We start from the raw sequence: 18,585 nt of genomic DNA, 5'->3' as shown, positions 1-18,585 counted from the left end.
GTGTGCCACTTTTCATAGAGGGGACAAAGTATATTTCAAATGAAATGTGTTTATTGGGTTCTAGAAGTGAAGTCAATTTATTCTTAGCTCTGAAATTGCATTTAAGTTTTAGTCAGTGACTTCTCTTTGAATAAATTAAAAACCTCCCCTCGACACCACCATACACAACTAAAAGCAAACACAAACACTGCAGAGACTACTGAAAGATGCTAAAAAAAAAAAATTGCAAAGTAGCAAAGGCAATTTGGTTTTCTCTGCAGAAATGATACATTTTATGCTAAGCCTCTTAAAATCATAGGTGTTTGCAACTGGAGGCAAATGTTAGGAGGCAATTAATCCTTTGAGAGACTGGAGGATGACTCAGTAGCATTTTTCACAGTCGTTTTGGGATTTACTCAACAGAATGTTAACACTAGATGTCATACAGCCTCAACAATTAACCTGGAAGAAGGTGTCCGTATGGCGACTCAGAACACTTGTCAGACAATACTGACAGGCGGACCTCTTGGCCAGTCCCCAGGATAACTCCTGGGGTGGGGGTTGGGGGGGGGGAAAGACGAAGTGAGGGGATCTCAACTTCCAGAACATCCAGTTGTTCTGCTAATTTTGTTGTTAAGACTTAATTATCCATGGACAGGCACACAAGGAGAACCTTTGTAGCGGGGCTTTGCCGAGCAGAGCTGCTTCCTGCGGTGTGAGTACACAATTCGACAGCACTAAGATTACAGTGGAGGGCACAGCAAATCCTTTAATTGTATAAGAGCATCAGATTAAGCAGTAACTTCCATGCGGTTCATTCTGCTGGCTAGCAGTCTCTTCTCAGAAGCAAATGTTTACTAAGGACAGGGAAGGGGCCCTCCATTCTCCCTTCCACACCGTGCGCGCGCGTGCGCGCGCGCACACACACACACACACACACACACACACACACAAAGAGAAGGAGGAGGGGTTGATGAGGCAATGGTGTGCGACGAAAGAACAGGAAGAAAACCCACCCCTCCCACCACAGGGACTAAAAGAACTCTGTTTTCCATTTGAACAAAATGTTGACCCCGCCTCTCTCAAGGAACAGGTATATGACCAGCCAAATTCATTTCCAGCTGACGTCAATGTTTGGGAGAAGAATTTTATGCCAAGTTTCCCTAAAAATAAGTTAAGAATTTCAATTTCTATTTGAAACCTATTTCAAAAGCTCAGATTCTCCAGCTCCAACACAAAAAAAGCAGTACTTTTCAATTTCATTTTTCTACATTAGTTTTACACTGGAAATAATGACATAAAACTGAAGAGACCAGTTAGAGGTCAAACGATGATAAAATCAATCTTACTTTTAATTCAAAACCTGAAAGGCAATTAGGTTTTTTTCTTTCATAGAAATGTCTGGCTGATCACAGTAACCGAGAGACATCTAAAATTTGTCTTTTATCAACTACCCTTTGCTATTCAGTTAATGGCTCAAACAAGATGAACTCTTACAAAAATAAATCTGTATGGGGACAAAAGACACACATATTTAGAGACACCATAGATCTAGAAATTAAGTGCAAATTATAACAAAAATGGTTTCATCAGAAATGGACATTTTTCTACTGAAACTGAATTCCGGTCAATGATACCTGGGCTTTTGTTTTTAAAATTCTCGTAGGGCACAGTGTGGCCTGTTTTGACCTCCCGAACAAAAAAAGGCAAGCTAGCTGCCTGTCTCATGGCTAAAAAGTACAAGTTTGATAAAGCTCAGAGTTCTGGGGGAGATCTGGGGTTGAAAAGAAGCATGAGTGAGAGAAGCCTTCACTGGAAGAGACTCTGGCCAGTGCAGCTTTACCCTGTCTCTGAGAATGAGAGCCAAGAGATGAAAACCCAGCTGTGAAATCACTGAGAGGTACACCAGTGACGACGGAACCTGAGTCCGCTTTCCAATGGGTTCTCTCCCCTCTTGAAGCAACGTGTGATAGAAGTAACTAGATGAAATGAACATCATCTTTGAGGCTGACTGCCCCGTTTAGCTGTGACTGTCAGGACATTTACCCTCCTGGAAGTGTTAATAGGAAAAGTGAGCACAGATGAATAAAGCTCAACAGGGATGAGTAAGACCCACCTGTTTGTGCACGACACTCTTCAGAGACAGAGAAGCAAGAGGCAAGAGCACGAGGCCCCCCCTTGGGCCTCTGCCGACTGTGATGCCTGCCTCTTTGAAGATCTGCTCACCTGTTTCCCTGGACTGAAGGCCCACCTGTCCTGCCTCTGTTTACAGCCTAAAAACATGACGACCAGTGGACACGAACGCACAAACTCAAGGGAGCTAATGGGTGAATGACCCAAGATGGAGGTGTCTCAGAAAGTTACAGCACAGGGGCACTTGGGTGGCTCAGTCGTTAAGCGTCTGCCTTCGGCTCAGGTCACGATCCCAGGGTCCTGGGATCGAGCCCCGCGTCGGGCTCCCTGCTCGGCGGGGAGCCTGCTTCTCCCTCTCCCACTCCCCCTGCGTGTGTTCCCTCTCTTGCTGTGTCTCTGTCAAATAAATAAAATCTTTAAAAAAAAAAAAGAAGGTAGAGCATAAAGTTGATATGACAAAATTATTTTGGGCTATAGAAGGTATGTTTTTGAAACAACTGGATTCACAGTGCTTCACCTCTCTATTATCAGATTATATTACGATTTAGTAAAAAGCCCCTTTTGAACCCAATGATTAGTCAGATATTTTCAAGATTTTTGACTCCTGGGAAATAAATTATTCTTCAAAATGTTGGAAAATGTCAAAAAAATAAAAAAGTGTGTAAATGAAACGTATGCCCACAGATTCTAAAGTCACTGAGGCTGCTTTGGTGATACAGTAATTTGCAAAATTTGTGAGGCTTTTGCCTCTTTTACTGGACGTTTGACACAAAAAACACGAAAATGATTTCTTTTCGCCTACTCTTTAAGTCTTTGTGCTAATTCAGATTGGCTCCCCTTTTCAGAATTGTTTTACTGACTAACACTTTCTTCCCTTGGCAAGACATACTGTAACTGGTGAGGTCAGCCTCAGGAACGGGAGGGGCAAAGGGATGAACTTCCTATGAGTGGACAAGGTCAGAGGAGCAGGGTGTGAGGATCACGGCGGGGGCGGGGGGGGGCGCTGGAGGGATTTAACTGCAGCATCACTGCTTCTAACAGAAGACAATATTTCAGTCATTTTCTTCCCTCCATTCCTCAAGCTCTCAATATGCTCAACGCAGTAGGCTGTAGTTGAGAAGCATGGGCTCTGGAGGTAGAATGAAATAGGCTCAAATGAAATCTGACCCGACTCTTGATGAGGAATAGAATTGTGGGCTGAGTGTTTGCCTCACCAAGTCTCAGTTTTCACATCTGTAAAATGGAGCTTTGTCCAATCTGTACATTTAGAAGAATTAAATAACACATGAATGTACAGGGCTTAATAAATGTTAGTGAGATAGAGTAACAACAGTAAAACATTGTGGAAGCAAGTTCCAAAGCCCAGAGCTTCCAAAGCAGAAAATGGTGCCATTACCCATCGTCTCATCTATAATCAACATATATATCCTGCCTGGAGCAATTAAAGTACTTCTCCTCTTGGACAGATATTGTTATAATATGAATATATTTTAACCTATAATATAGGTTGTAAAGAATAAAAAATATTAACTAAAAAAAGAGAAAACCCATATACAGTGGAATGTTGTAGGCTTTTTCCCCCAAAATGTTTTCTGTTTCCTTCACCTGTATCCACTGAGAACATCAGACTCCTGCATTCTGCTGATAACACAGCTAACATGTTTCAGGCTTCAATGGAAGACAACTTCACTCGTATCTACGTATACTATTCACATTAAAAAATCTGTATCTGCAATTGTGGCAAACTGATGGCTATTTTTAAAAACCGAATTCACTTTCAAAAGCCAAAGTCATTTGGAAATACACACTGAACATACAGGGGAGATCAAAATGGCCCATATCATTTTTTACCAAAATAAATGCTGACACACAGGACACCTGGGCGGCTCAGTTGGTTAAGCGTCTGACTTCAGCTCAGGTCATGATCTCAGGGTCCTGGGATCGAGCCCCGTGTGGGGCTCACCGCTCAGCAGGGAGTATGCTTCTTCTTCTCCCTCCTGTTCTGTCCCTCCCCCTGCCTGTGCTCTGACTCTCACATAAATAAAATGTAAATACATACATACATACATACTGGCACCAATTCTCCTGTAGAACCAGCTGTCCATCTGTGTGATCAGATACCTCTAATCCAGGCAGGTCTGAGAGCATTTGGAACAACAGTGACAGGGCTGGAGTAAGTATCCTGACCACCAAGAGTACTTTTCTGAAGGATAACAATCATTTTGATTTGGATTTGTAAACTCTCGTAATGTAGTTTAAACATTATTTTACAATCCTGGGTTGGTTTGTGTGTGTTTTACCATCAATCTGCACTGAGAGGCACATTGCAGGCAGAAAATACGGGCCTGCCTTTTGTGGCTTAACTGTGAACTTCTTCACCAAGCAACTACATTCGTGAGGAATTACTGAGGTTGTAGAGCTCTCGGGGGAGTCTGGACAGTGCCTCATCTACTTGCCCCGATCTTAGATAAGAAAAAAACACACAAAAAAGAAAACAGAACAGAGAGGTTGCATGACCTTCCCAAGGAAACCTGGCCCGGTCAATAACACAGGTGTCCAGTGTCTAAACTCTGAACTCAGCTCTGGCCCTGGATGAGGCAGCCATGGCCTCACCATTACGATTTTAATGTTAAGACGGGAAAGGAATTCACTAAAATACTTCTCGTATGTTCTCTAGCCCGCCTGGCGACTCTCCAAGGCAGGTGTTATCTCCCTCATTTTACACATGAGGAAAGAGAATCCGGGGCTCAGTAACTTGCCTAAGGGCATAATGGCCACAACCGGCAAAGCCGAGATAGGGACGCTCGTTTACCCGGTACAGGGTGAGCTCCCGTGCCGGCAGCAGCCCCATGCCCCGGCCGCCCTGTGCACACACGAGGAGGCTCAGGCCTCTCTCCTCACCACACCGCGCCCTGCTCTAAAGGCTTTTACAGGTGAATACACCAAACCATCCTCGTCCTTCTGACCCTGTGCTCTCCGAAAGTAATAAAACAACTATCTTTAAAAAAAAATCTACAATTTGGAATTTTCTCTATTTTACATTGACCATCCCACCCATGGATTAACTTGGATCAATGAGTCTTCAATATTTTAACAAGGTCAGATTTTTTACTCTCAATCAACAGGAAAAAGCATGAAAGCAAAAATCAGGTTGGTTGGTTATGTATGGGTATACGTATTCTTGATTTATTTATTTTGCTTGGCCGAACTCTTCACCTCTCATAGCATAGAAGGGAGATTATTACTATCATTCCTGTCTGAATTATAACTAATCAGAATTAATGGAATTCAAGTTCGCTATTAGATTTAAGATATTATTACTAGATAATATACTTACTAGAAATAATTAACAGGACACAAATATTTCTAAAGCTATTTTTAAAATGGAAATAACTGGGCTTCTCCAAGTCTTGATTACCTTTCCCTTTTTCTTAAAAAAAATAAATAAATAAAACCCTTGCTTTGCTTAGGCTGGTGACAAGAATGTTAATTTTAATTAATCCTTACAATTAAGTATTAAAGATAACTCCTGCCATCTCATGAGTCCCTAGGAAATAAATCCATGTATTTCTGGCTCTATAATTTACCAGACTAGAGTTACTCAATTATTTGGAACACATATATATGCTGTTTTCTGGAATTTATTAAAAGGAAAAAAACTTTCCAGGAATAGCTTGGTGTTATAATTTTCTCATTAAGTGAAGATCTTATGCAGAAAACACCTTTGTTTCTACTCTTTTAAAACCCTTCTTAGTAGGTTTCCAATTTTTCCTATGTACCTGAGGCCATACAAGTGAGCAGAGCTGAATCTTTCCTTTAAAACTGGGCATGCTATTGTCTCTGATAACTTTATCTTGTGTTGGTACAAAGATGCAGAAGTTATACAAAACGGAGCTGACTGGAAATGACCCCTGAGCATTAAAACAAAAAAAGTTACAAAACCAAAGAAGCCAACCATAGAACACAGGAAAACCTCCAATATTTAGCCTGTGCATATGTGGAACTGTTGAATAACAAGGGAAATGCAGGCTAACTGGGTATTCTAATACACTGACATTCTGCTGTTTTAGTGATACTGAAAATGTACTCATTCATTCATTTATTCACCAAGTATTTACAGAATTTCCCCCAGGCATTTGAGATACACCAGTGGGCAGACAAAAAAAATCTCCTACCCTCATGGAGTTTACATTCTAGCAGGGGAAGAGGGTGAGGAGAATCAGAGCTTAGAGGAAGAGGAACTACAGCTTTAAACAGGGTGGTCAGGGAGGCCTTATTGAAAAGATGACATTTGAGCAAAGAAAGGATGGAGATGAGATAAATCAGGTGGTCACCAGGGAGGCCATAGGAGGCAGAAGTGACAGCAAAAGCAAAGGGCTAGGGTGGAGTGATACCTGGCCACGGCGGGCCAAAGTAGGAAGATGGAGGGTGGGTCAGGGTGGTAGGGACTGGGGTGTGTGTGTGTGTGTGTGTGTGTGTGTGTGTGTATGAGAGAGAGAGAGAGAGAGAAATGAATGTATGTACTAGAGGGTACTGTGACTGTTACCCTCCCTTGACCTTGATTTCCCGTCAAGAGCCAAAAATGCCACTGGGCTGAAACACCACGGTGGTGCAGCCACACATCAAAACAAGGATGAGATCTTTAGAGTAGAGACGGTTTTAAAAAAGCAAAGGTAACCGCTTCTCGGCCTTTTGGCTAAGATCAAGTGTAAAAAGCAAAGGTAACATTTTGCTTTACGATCGCTGATCTGATTTCCAAGTGCTTTGACCATCCGGGTCTCTGAGATAAGACAATGTAGTTGCCTCCACCTTACGGCTGGTCTAACAGAGTGAACTTCTTAGAGCCAGCCAGAAACAGCCTCCAAAATAACCCTTCTTGTTCCTGGCAGCCAGACCAGTTTTCAGGGAATCCTGATACATCACAGGAGTTTTAATTTTCAAAGCTTTCATGTAACTCTGTTAAGTTAAACTTCTTTTACTCATTAAAAAAAAACTAGGTTTAATCATAAATGAACGAAGGGTGGGTGCCTGTCTGGGAAGTGAATAATTACCAGGTACATACACAAAATAACAGGATTCATTTGGATAGTCTAATTATGCGTAAAAACAGATTTTTCAGAAAGGCACTCTTCTTTGCTAAATGACTGTCAATATGAAAAAACATGGCATTAGTTATTTCAGCTAAAGAATGTCAAGAACCGAATAATCAAGCATTGGGTTACAAAGTTTAAAAGTTAATAAAGCGGCACCGAGTATTTGTATTAGTGCTTTAAGTAGCTAAATTAAACTGAAATGTGTCTCTTAAGCAGTCATTGAACAAGCAAGACGAGAAATAAATTGAGCTTCACTTAGGCCTTTATGGCATCTAACAACTGTGTCTGTCAACACACGGATCCTTTTCACTGTCAATTCAACACACATTTTGCAGACCTTGGGCCTGCAATTATTTCATTTCCTTTCTTGGAAATGTAATTTCCACTTACTTTTGGAGAATAAAAGACAGACAAAAGGAGGAAGGAGTTGCAGTATTTTCTGATTAAGATTATCTGTATAAAATGGTAAAGGGAAAAAAATCTATACGCGCACACTGAAGCATTTCTCAGCAACTAACCTGTCTCAGCCAAATTGCTTTTGTGTCTGGATATTGGTTCAGATGTAGCCAGACTGTTGATGTCAAATTAGGTGTTAAACAAATTTAATAGGAAAGATGAAGAATGAATATAGATCATCTTTCTGTTAGAATTGTTCAAATGACTCCAGTCAAAAGAAAGGAAACACATGACCACAGGGGAAGTGTGCTTTTAATTAAACACAATGAAATGAGATAAAACTGTAAATCAGGAAAGAAGGCCATTCATTCCAAAAGAGGGGGAGAAAAAGTTAATAGGGCCAGGGAGAGAAATGCAAGAGCGGAAGAAAATACCAGTTGGCAAAAATAGATCTAAATTGAATTGCAACTTCGTTTGTCCAGGCTTCACCTTTTAAACTAAGACAGATAGAGCTACAAAAAAAAGGGGGGGGGTTCTTTCTCTCCTGAGAGAACAGGAAGTCAGAGGTTTTAATTAACCATGATTACAATATTCGGCTGACCTGATTTGTCTCACCTCTTCCTTTTCTTCAAGCGGCAAACCAGCTGACACCCTGGCAAGAGAACTTCAGTAAAACTAGACTAATTTCAAAAAGAGCTTGCCTCTGTTATAAAACAAATTGACCCTCCACCAGATCTGTCTGAAACACATTCAACAGCAAGATTAACTCTTGGACAAAGTGCCACTTTCCCAAAGCAAGTCTTCGGCGACAACTGTTTTTAAGTAGTATCTCTTCACTCTCAAGAGAGAGCAGTATTAAGGCACATCTTTCACTGAGGACCAGGAAGCAAGGTTCTAAAAATGTCCCCTTCAAAGTACGTTGGAAGATCTAGCATCTTCTGGAAGATCTGGCATCTTCCTTGACTGCTCATAAATCATTAAGAGGGATGATCCAAGCATTTAATCCTGAAAGAATGATTAAGTGTCTTGTGATGCTGAGTAATTATCATCCAGGTGAATTCTGTGTGTGGAAGAAGAACCTGATTACCAAACCAATTTAGGGGAAGGAATTCTCTTTACCTGTATCTGCTTTGGATCAGAATAAGACCTCTAAACTAGGAGCCCAGAATCACAAGTTGGCTCATAAAACAAAGGAAGAAGAATAGTTATTGGCTAACCCGATCAAAATCTCTCTAAAGAGGAATAAAGCAAAGCAACACACAGTTTAGTCATCACAGATTCTTCTACACACTTACTTAGTAAAGAGCATCATTACTTACTGAAATGTAACCTTGGAACTTGTGCATCCTTCCAATTTACACGACCCTTCACCTGGCTCAGGTGTTGGGGGGGACGGGCTGTTGAATTCTGCCTCCAGAGTTTTCTTGTTCAAGGCTGTTTTTGTTACACTGGATACAGAACCCAACACTGGCATGGATTTGGACTCTGAGGTGGCTAATATCCCGGTTGGACCTTAAAACCAAACACATACCTCAAGTTTAATAATTCTGTGCAATGCTTATTAATATGGTACTGAAAAACAGATTAGCCGAAAATCTCTCAGGAAGTGAGAAGGCCAAGTTTTGTTAAAATTTCGAGAGCATGCTAGAAAATGTTCCTGTTAGAAATATGCTCCGTTTGGGGGGTACTACTGCTTTTCAGTGCACCAGGACCAAGCTGAGAAATTATGTACAGACCTTTAAGAAAGCACAAAAACCCAAGCCATGGCTCCCTCGCTGACCAGAGTCCTTATTAATACCGGAATTGTGAAAACTTTTCTTCTCAGAGCATGGCTTTCTGACAGCCCTACTTAAACCATTTGGCCTCTCAAGAGTTAATTCTTCCCAAAACTCAGCTCTGCGTTTTAAACAGCAAATGGAACAATGTCAAAAGGCTCTTTTTAAAAAGGTTCCTGAAGGCTTCTTAAGCATTTAACAGCTTTTATGAACATTTTCATTTTAATGTGATTGAGAAGTAAGTGGATTTATTTCCTGTTAAAATACAGACACAGGATTCTAAAAATTAAGTGGCAAAGAGTTTGGCTGTTTATCTTTTGGACCTTTCTGCTCTTTGGGATCGGACTAAATGACTGTAATAGGGCTCATTACTGAAATTATTGGCGTACCAATCCAAAACTCCCAGGCCCTGAAGCAAAATTCTTCCGTTACTTGTTTTCTATCTTTAGTCAGAAAGACCCTACCCTAGCCAGCTTTTTCCAAAGCAAGATTCCAATATGTCTTCCTTGAAACCTCAGAAGAAATTTTTGTAAAACGTATTTATGTACTAAGTCGTAAATGTGTATGGATAAAATTAAGCTGGAGGACAACCTTGAGAGGTACCACTGTAAAGAGGACATAACTTGGGAGTCTTATTCCTTCACAAGTGTCAGATCATCTCCTAAAACGGAGGGCAGTAGGGGGCACAATCCAAAATGCTAGCTGATCCTTGGTCGTTAATGTTAAACTCTGCCATGTTTTCCTCACATCTGCATGTGAATGTGTCTGACGTATCCCAACAGTATAACCTATCAGCTCCCAAACTGAAGTTCTGTGATGTTCAAAACCTCCGGAAAGAGGGGCTGGGCAACCGTTCTGCCGCTCTGTGTTCCCACCTCCCATGGCCTCACTCCCTGGGGGAGACACAGACCCCCCCCTCTGGCTCCAGCGGGAAGCAACAGCTCCCAAAACGTCAGTCAGTTGCCTTCCTCCTTTATTTCACTTCTAGCAGCTGGGCGAGGAGCCTGTGACATCACTGAATATCCTGATGCAAAAGACCTTTCCCCTCCCACCTAGGACAAGCCTCCTGGTGCATGGGATGTGGGAGTGAAGAGAGAAGAGCTGGAAGATCAAGAAAGATCCTGAAAAAATACGAAGTTGAATTCAAGATTTGCTTCTGAGCCGCTCTATTCTGCCCTTGGGCAGTTGCTGACTACAAAGCTAGACAGCTTTAAGCAACCTGTCCTTGTACGAAAGCAGATCTGCTTCTGAAAACACCAACGCCCACTTCCTCTTCTGTAAATGAGGCCCGCTACAAAGGACAGGGAGTGGGTGAGCTGAGCCGGGCTCTGATTTTTCTTACATACCAAAAGAAACAGGGGCACCTGGGTGGCTCAGTCGTTAAGCGTCTGCCTTCGGCTCAGGTCATGATCCCAGGGTCCTGGGATCGAGCCCCGCATCGGGCTCCCTGCTCAGCGGGAAGCCTGCTTCTCCCTCTCCCACTCCCCCTGCTTGTGTTCCCTCTCTGGCTGTGTCTCTCTCTGTCAAATAAATAAATAAAAACTTTAAAAAATAAATAATATTTAAGATTATTATTATTGCATCCTGTTTAAGCTGTCCAGTGTTTTCCAAGAGGTACTTGCTGCTCTTTGAAATGTCAGCTTGGTAGGCCAGGAGCCCAAAGTATCAGATAGGTCTGATAAGAGAAACTAAAGAGAAAGGTACTTCACTGGCCCTGGAGGGAGACAGCAACTATCCTGGGACTGGCTGTCTGCAAAGCTTAGGCTGTCCCCACCCCTCTTACCATGCTTCCTTTCTCCACTCTTGTGACCTCCCACTAGCTTCCCCATAAGCCTTTGTGTGCAGAAGGAAAAAAATCTCAAGAGGTTCAAGTGTACCTGAGGCCATAAACCTATCAAATTCATCTCTGTAATCTGCTCCCACCATGCAGGGTGCAGCTGTGCTAACTTCAGCTTCTTACTCCCTTCCCCTACCCCCCCCACCCCCCCACCTTTCCTGGATTTTCACTTTGTCATTCCATGACCCTTATAAAAAGGTTTATTTGGCAAATACCTCTAATAGTTCGATGCTAGAAAAACAGTGGTACCATCTAAAAAAAAAAAAAAAAGTATGATTTCTTTTTCTAGATGATAGAGTTTGTAAGTTTGTTTCCTCCTCTCCCCCCCCCCCCTTTTTTTTTTGCTTTGGCTACTAGGGAGCTCAAAAGAAAATTTCTACTCAGTTACAAGTCACTCTCCCCAAGATGGTTCCTCTAAACTCTGTCAGAGTTCTTGTTTCTCTATCCAAATACTTATGATTCTATTGACTATATACCTTATTGTAATATCCCTCAAACGATACATTGAATATTTATATATTGTGAGGTATAATAAATAAAATGAAAGAGTCTCAACCATGCCTGTACAGTGTGTTCCTTTCTTTCTCCATTCTCTGAAATATTCAAATTCCCATCTTGACTAAAATGAGAATGTTTCCTGGTTTCTCCCATTGAATACTAACTCTGAAATAGTGCTGTACATCTGACCGAGTTCACGAGTGAAGTCAGAATGCTTCCACAGGAACAAAATACAAAATGTAAATGACAGAGAACAAAAATGGGATCCACCAAGTCCTAAACAATAATGATGGCTATATGAATACTCCAAGGATGAAATGTTGCAAGAAGTGATTGTCACAACAGGAACAATGGTTCATTGTGGAGGCTGGTAAATGCTTATAAAGCAATTCTAAGAAAAAAAAAATCTCTTACAGCACAGCTTAATTTTCCTGAGAGGTGGTTATTTTTTGGGGGAAGGAATTCTTCTATGATACTAACAGCAGAATTTCCAGACCAAACTAAAACCTGAATGGCTGATTTTTTTTAAAGAGGAAAACAGAAGTTTCAACTTTTTATAATAAAGGTTTGGCTGCTATTCTGCTGCTTCCAGTACAAAGAACCAATTTACTAAATTGTCTCAGTAAAATCCCTACATGGAAACTAGAGCTTGATTAACAAAAACCCAAATCCCTCCTATTCTAGCAACTTAAACTTGGTAAACATGACAGTGCAAATTTAAACTGTTACAACGGACCAACTGGAGTTGACTGAACCGAGTCTAAAAGATTCAGCTAAATCTAAAAGATTTAGCTACGGCTGCTGGTTAATTTTACTTTGGAGTAGTTTTTCAAAGCCAGCCTCCTGGCCTCAAGGGAAAAAGCTCATATGGGTTTTTGCTAATTCCCGGGACCAAGCGGATGGGAAAAAAAACAAAAAACAAAACGGAAGACATGCAAAGTTAGTTCTGAGGTCTCATACCTGCACATCATGACCCAGTCTCTGAGCTCCAGACTTGCTCAGATGGTTGTTTCCAGCTGGGAACAGAGCTGCCATTTCTCGTATGCAGAGACAATGAGCAGAGTACACATGAAAGACGACACCCCTGCATTCGTAAATGACACGTGATTCCCACTCTGACTACTAATCCCTGTGCACTGACTTGGTGCCATGCACACTACTAAGCACTTTCCATACACTGACTTACTCAATCTTTAGAATAACCCGATGAGCCGGTGCTTTTATTACCCTCATTTCACAGATAAAGACACGGAGGCACAGAGAGGTTGGGCAATTGAAGGGCAAGCCGCTCGTAAGTGGCAGAGCAAGGACTCAAACTCACACGGTCTGGGTCCAGAGCCTGTTCTCACTGCTACACTATTGTCAGAGCCCATTCTGAGTATCTGTCCATGGGGGCATCTTGCCTTAAGCAAGCCCAATCTCTAAAACCTTGATTAACTGCAAATAAACAAACAAACATATGAATAAGCAAAAATACGTAATTTCTAATGAGATATCTATCCATAAGTGCCTTTGCTAATCCAATACTTCTCACTCACATTAAAAAAATTAATAATTATAAAAGATCATTTCATGTTAGAAAGGGACTTAAAGGCAGATGTTTCAGAGAGGAAGAGGAGAACGGCGGAGAATTCAAACCAGCTTACTACTGCTATCTGCTTCTGCTGTCACCTTTCTGCGACGCAAAATCCTTTCTAACTCAGTTTCACTGTTTTCAGTGTCAAGGGATTTTAAGCTTCTTGAACTAGTGGATTTGTTAAGTGTCCCCTAAAGTGAAAACAAAACAAAAACAAAAACAAAAAGGTTAATGTCTTAATACAATATACAAAAGAATATAAAAATCAAACCAGCAAAACATTACCAGAATTTGAATGGAATTAGGAAACAGAATGAATCCGCTGTGTATCTATATATAGATTATTTTTTAATGTGTGTACCTTCAACAACACAGTGTTGGATCTTTTAAGAAGATGCTACTGAGGGTGTCAGATGTTAGCTTTCACATCCAGAGAACAGTACAAGAACCTGTCTCGATGAGCTAACTGTGAAACTCAGTGGTGGGAAGGTACCTGCTAGTTGATGGTGAAGATTCGGATATATGTTGATCGATCGTGGGGAGAAGAGAAGCATACAGTGAACTCACCTTCGAAGGTTTTCTTGACACAGCAGCCAAGAGCTACTGAACCCAAATCCTCGTGGCACTGAAAGTGTGTGGCTGAGTCTTCAGAATGACCCTAGCTCCACACCTGGTGGCATGGTGTGGCAGGTGCCACAGGAGACACAGGACACTCTCCTGCAGCCTGGCCAAAGAAGGGCTGCCCTGAGCACCCCCTGACTTCATTGTGAAGGAGGAAGGGTTACAATGACCCAGGGCACCAAGGAAGGGCCGGCATCGTAATTCCATATTCCTAACAGAGGAGGCAGTGAATGTATTATCCAGGGCCCAGAAGATACTGATGGAAACAAGAGATGGCATACAGCTGTGCACCTGCTGAACTTGGTACTGACTTTCAAGACAACGGAGGAAGACCCAGGCGGTGGCTCCCGGCCCTGGCTCCTCTGGGAAGCCTGTTATGGAGGGAGAACTATGGCTTTCTATCTCCCAGGACCCGTCAAGTGCCTGTACAGAACACTGGGTGATACACTTCTCATCTGGTATGTAAGGATTCAGCACTGCACCATTACCAGGGGTCCAGTTTTCTTTCATAAGAAATGCCCACTATTTCTTTGAAATGGCCTTCCTTAGCTGGGCTACGTGCTTGGGGAGGGGGGAAGCCAGGAGATCCACAATCTCTGGATGTCAGCAAGTCAGAACCTCAAGTCTGTCATAACTTGCCAGACTTCATGCCACAATCAGAGGCAGCTTCTGTCCCCCAAGGCTAACAACCAGGCCAGCCTTCTCACCTCAGCTCCCTATGGGTTTGCCTTAACCCTGCTCCTGCCTCCCCTGCCAACTTCCTGAAGGACTCTAAGAATTCTACTGGCTAAAAATGGTAACTCATGTTTCTTCTTTAGCCTATAAAACAAAAACAATAGCTTGTAATATTAGGTAGTTACAAATCTCACATGATACAGGTTATTATGTTTTGTTTAGAAAGGCTTCTTCCCTAACTGGGTAAAGGCTCTGAGAAACAGCCTGTGGGGATGCGGCAGGGGAGGGGGCTGACTACCAAGATGAGGAGATGGTACTCTTTTGCTATCAGCTGCCCGGCTAAGATCAGTGTGTAAATAAAACACGCAGATAGGGCTCATCCTGTAACCAAGCATACGATATTCCACCCCCCAAGGATCTCTTCCTGCTTTTCATTTATTGCAAAAATTCATAAAATATATTCAAAGGAAAATCACATTACATGTAACATATGTAACAGCTTATTTTATAACTTAAAAAACGGGATGATGTGGTTTATGTGACAGTTAATGCAGATCCGTACCTGCTCATCAAGGACTTAAATACTAAAATAGGATCAAGACTGATAAGATAAAGAAAACAGAACTAAGCCAATTAAGACAAATTTGAAAAAATGTATTGGAAAAACTATTCCCAAATCATGTTTGCAATTTTTAAAACTTACCAGCTGTATCATTTGTAAACAGATATTTGAAAAATGTAAGGCCGTTGCTATTACAGGAAACTATTACACTGTTTGAATGTCAAGAACATTCTTTGATTTTTCCCAACAGCTGGAGTCAATTCAAGAAAGAGGTCTGTGTCTGTGTACACGAGCATACACATACGCCTTGCACCTTTTGAGGAAGAATTTCTCTCTCACCATAATCTCAACTTTTCACTTGAATAACAGCATTAATTCCCCCATATTCTGATGGTGCTGAGCCACCCTCTCATCACACCTGACACTGAAAGATTCCGTCTTCCAAGTTCTCATCTTTGAATCTCAAACTTTTTTTCTCCATCCATTGACTGATGTGACCGATTCAGCTAACACAGGAGTAAACTTTAAATATGCAGGCACTTACGGAGAAAAGAAAGATTTCTACATGACTCTCAGTTGAAATGATCAAGGAGCTCAGCTGATAAAGTACCAAGACTGTCTAAATTGTCTATTTATGTATTAGTCATAAGGTCTGAGAATCAGAAATTCACTTAGAAGGCATGCGGTACACAGAATTCCTTCACTTTACGGAGAAGAGAATTCAAACTCAGTGAGCCTTGGGGTTTCGGCTGGGCCCCACAGTAAGTCAGTGACAGGGCTGGACTTGAACGTAGCTCTTCTGATTCCCAAACCACTGTTCAATCTTAGTCCCCATGTTGGTTAAATGTTTGTAACACCAACTGATCTAATTGTCGGTGGCAAAACCAACTATTCGATGATTCCCTCTGAAAAACTGAGGATATGCGGGAAAAACCTAAAGAGAATTTCTTAGAGGTTGTTTTTATTTGATTTAGAGGCAACTGAACTTTAAAGAGACTTTTAGATTAATTTGTATGGATTTATTCTTCAGAAATCGCTGTTCCCACTTAGAGTGACTTTTACATGGCTGGGGTGATTGGGAAGTCTCCAAAACCTCCAAAAAAACCCTTGTGTGACCATGAGAAGTAAACTTAAGTTTGTTAAATCTACAAAACATACAGCTTCTAAAAATTCAGTGTACACAGGGTTGGAAAAATAAGTTCAGTTGACGCTGGAACTACAGCAATTGGCTTGGAAAGTGTCCACATCCAAACAGAGTGAGATTTTCCAAATCCCAAACCAGAGACGTGTTTCTACTTGTGGGCTAACTTTCAGCAAAAAGCTCAGTTTCTGCTGGTTTTCCTGGTTTCTGTTCTACAGCCGAACTGAACATGAGGTTTCTTAGGTTTCTTGGCCTCTCTCAGCACAGGTGCTGGCTCTCGACCACAGTGCACCTCTGGGAGGCTTTCCACGCTCCTGTGCTTTGCTGGGACTAACTCTGACAACCCTAACAGTCTGCAGGACAGCAAGAAGCACCAATAAAGCCCCACCAAAGAGGGGCTTCCTTTCTCTCTCTTACAAGGAGTTGTATGGCTTCTTGGCCCCAAGTGACTGGGGGGTTCCAAATGACCCATCATCCCTCAAAGGGAACTTCTACGGGGGTACTGGAGAGTTGCCATTTGGCAAAGAAGAGTAGGGGACAGCACCCTCAGTTCCACTTTTTAAAAAACTTAATGCAAAGCTATAATATTGCCAGATTAATAGCTATTAGGAATACCTTAATGCCAGACAAGGCACAGAAATCTAATGATAAATCCAGAGGGAGGAGGATGGGGGCAATTTGCAGAAAAGAAAAAAATTTTGACAATTTTTTAAATTTGTAAATTATTTCCCAAAAATCTATGCTGCAAATTTCTCTCCTTGAAGTGGCACAAAATTATACTGAATATGACTGGATAGTGAACGTGATCTTTAAGAACAACGCTATAATTCAGTAAACTTGTTACCACCCAGCATTATCAGGGAGTAGGATTATCTTGGCTAATCAAGTACCTCTGTATCTCAGACAGACGTCCGACTGTTCAAGTAAACCTAATTTTTAAAGAGTCAACCTCAGTGTGCTCTTTCACTAATGATCAGAACTCTACTCTGGGGCATCTTCATGAAGAAGAATTAGCATCCTGATGTGCAGACAACGAAAGAACCCCGCATAGGGAGTTCTCACTGGAGAACAAGGTTTTCTCTTCAAAGAATCCATGAGATAATAACCACATACTTTTTCAATGGTCATCATCCTTTATTCCATAGGTGGACCACCACTGTGAGCCAGGCTATACCTCTCTTTAGGACTAATTCCACTCACCTAAACCTAAAGCAAACTAATTAAGCCATTCTGAGTTCAGTCTGCTGTTCCATGCTTGATGAAAATAATTTTGTTTACCACAATTATGTGGATGTCTACATGCAATGCATAATTAGCACCGTTAACAACAAACACGAGGATACTAGTTCTGTACCTCCGCCCCCACATTTGGTGACTTACTGTGCATAATAACTGGTATTGAGACTGTAACAGGATCTAAGAATAGAGCTCTTAGTACCCGAAACATTTTATAAGTGAGGCACTTGTCTCTGATGGCAACTGTCGGACAGGCCAGGACTCACTCATTCTGTCGGCAAAAGCTCATAGTTTGCAAGAAGAAAAAACAGCTGGAGATGGGCATTAGGCCTGTTCTCCAATGGATAGGAGTTACCTTTAGAAAATGAAATGAGTAATGGGGTGCCTGGGTGGTGCCGTCAGCTGAGCACTCGACTCTTAGTTTTGGCTCTGGTCCGTGATCTCAGGGTCATGAGATGGAGCCCCACCTTGCGCTCCGTGCTCAGCAGGGAGCATGCTTGACATTCTCTCTCTCTCCTTCTCCCTCTGCTCCTCCCCCTCCCCATGCTCGCTCCCTCTCTCTAAAATAAATGAATAAATCTTAAAAAAAAAAAAAGAAAGAAAATGAAATCAGTAACATAAGGACAGGGACTTTTATCTTATTCTCCAATTTATCGTCAAATAATTTTTTAAACTATGAGGAAAAGCAGACTGTGACCTTGATTCCTGATACTAACATATCTGGGTAGGAGCTCAGATTGACATTTTGGCACCAAGAGTTCTACTTTTGCGCCCCCAAATCAAGCACTATCCATATAATAGACTCTACTGTGTTTCCATTCTGGCCAAGCACGCCCTCATCCTCAGATCTGGTCACTCTGTCTTGAAGGTGTCAGGCAAGGACTGGAGGGCAAGAACAGGAAATAACAAATTTTGTGAAGATGTAACCATTCTTCTAGAGTAGAAACAGCAGAGTATTGATGCATAACACATATTAACATGCCCGATGGAAGAGTCCATGGCACAATCAAGAGGAACTATCCTAAGAATTAAGGATTATTGTGAACAAAAATAAAACACATCA

The 18,585-nt window shown here is 41.7% G+C and overlaps 1 protein-coding gene and 1 pseudogene across 6 annotated transcripts in view; one reads left to right on the top strand and one right to left on the bottom strand.

Annotated features, from left to right (window-relative positions):
- SHTN1 (shootin 1) overlaps positions 1–18,585 on the bottom strand; it is a 104,253-nt gene that overhangs the window by 7,705 nt on the left and 77,963 nt on the right. For 3 of the 6 annotated variants that reach the window (XM_025880609.2, XM_073904133.1, XM_073904131.1), the window contains 2 exons: positions 13,358–13,478; positions 8,921–9,113 (listed from right to left, as the gene is read on the bottom strand). The exons of 1 other annotated variant lie outside the window; for it this stretch is intronic. In XM_025880609.2, coding sequence (XP_025736394.1) covers positions 8,921–9,113; positions 13,358–13,478 — 314 coding nt within the window. Of the gene's footprint in view, positions 1–8,916; positions 9,114–13,357; positions 13,479–14,424; positions 18,405–18,585 lie in introns of those variants that run through there. 2 more of the 6 variants (XM_073904132.1, XM_073904134.1) reach the window with 2 other exon arrangements.
- On the top strand, positions 6,789–6,886 carry LOC112831014 (U2 spliceosomal RNA; annotated as a pseudogene).

This window comes from Callorhinus ursinus, unplaced genomic scaffold (assembly GCF_003265705.2).
Source record: "Callorhinus ursinus isolate GAN/ISIS: 27379988/994484 unplaced genomic scaffold, GSC_fseal_2.0 scaffold20, whole genome shotgun sequence".
NCBI lineage: Eukaryota > Metazoa > Chordata > Mammalia > Carnivora > Otariidae > Callorhinus > Callorhinus ursinus.
The sequence above is the reverse complement of the archived record's forward strand: the minus strand, read 5'-3'. Positions and strand labels throughout refer to the sequence as shown.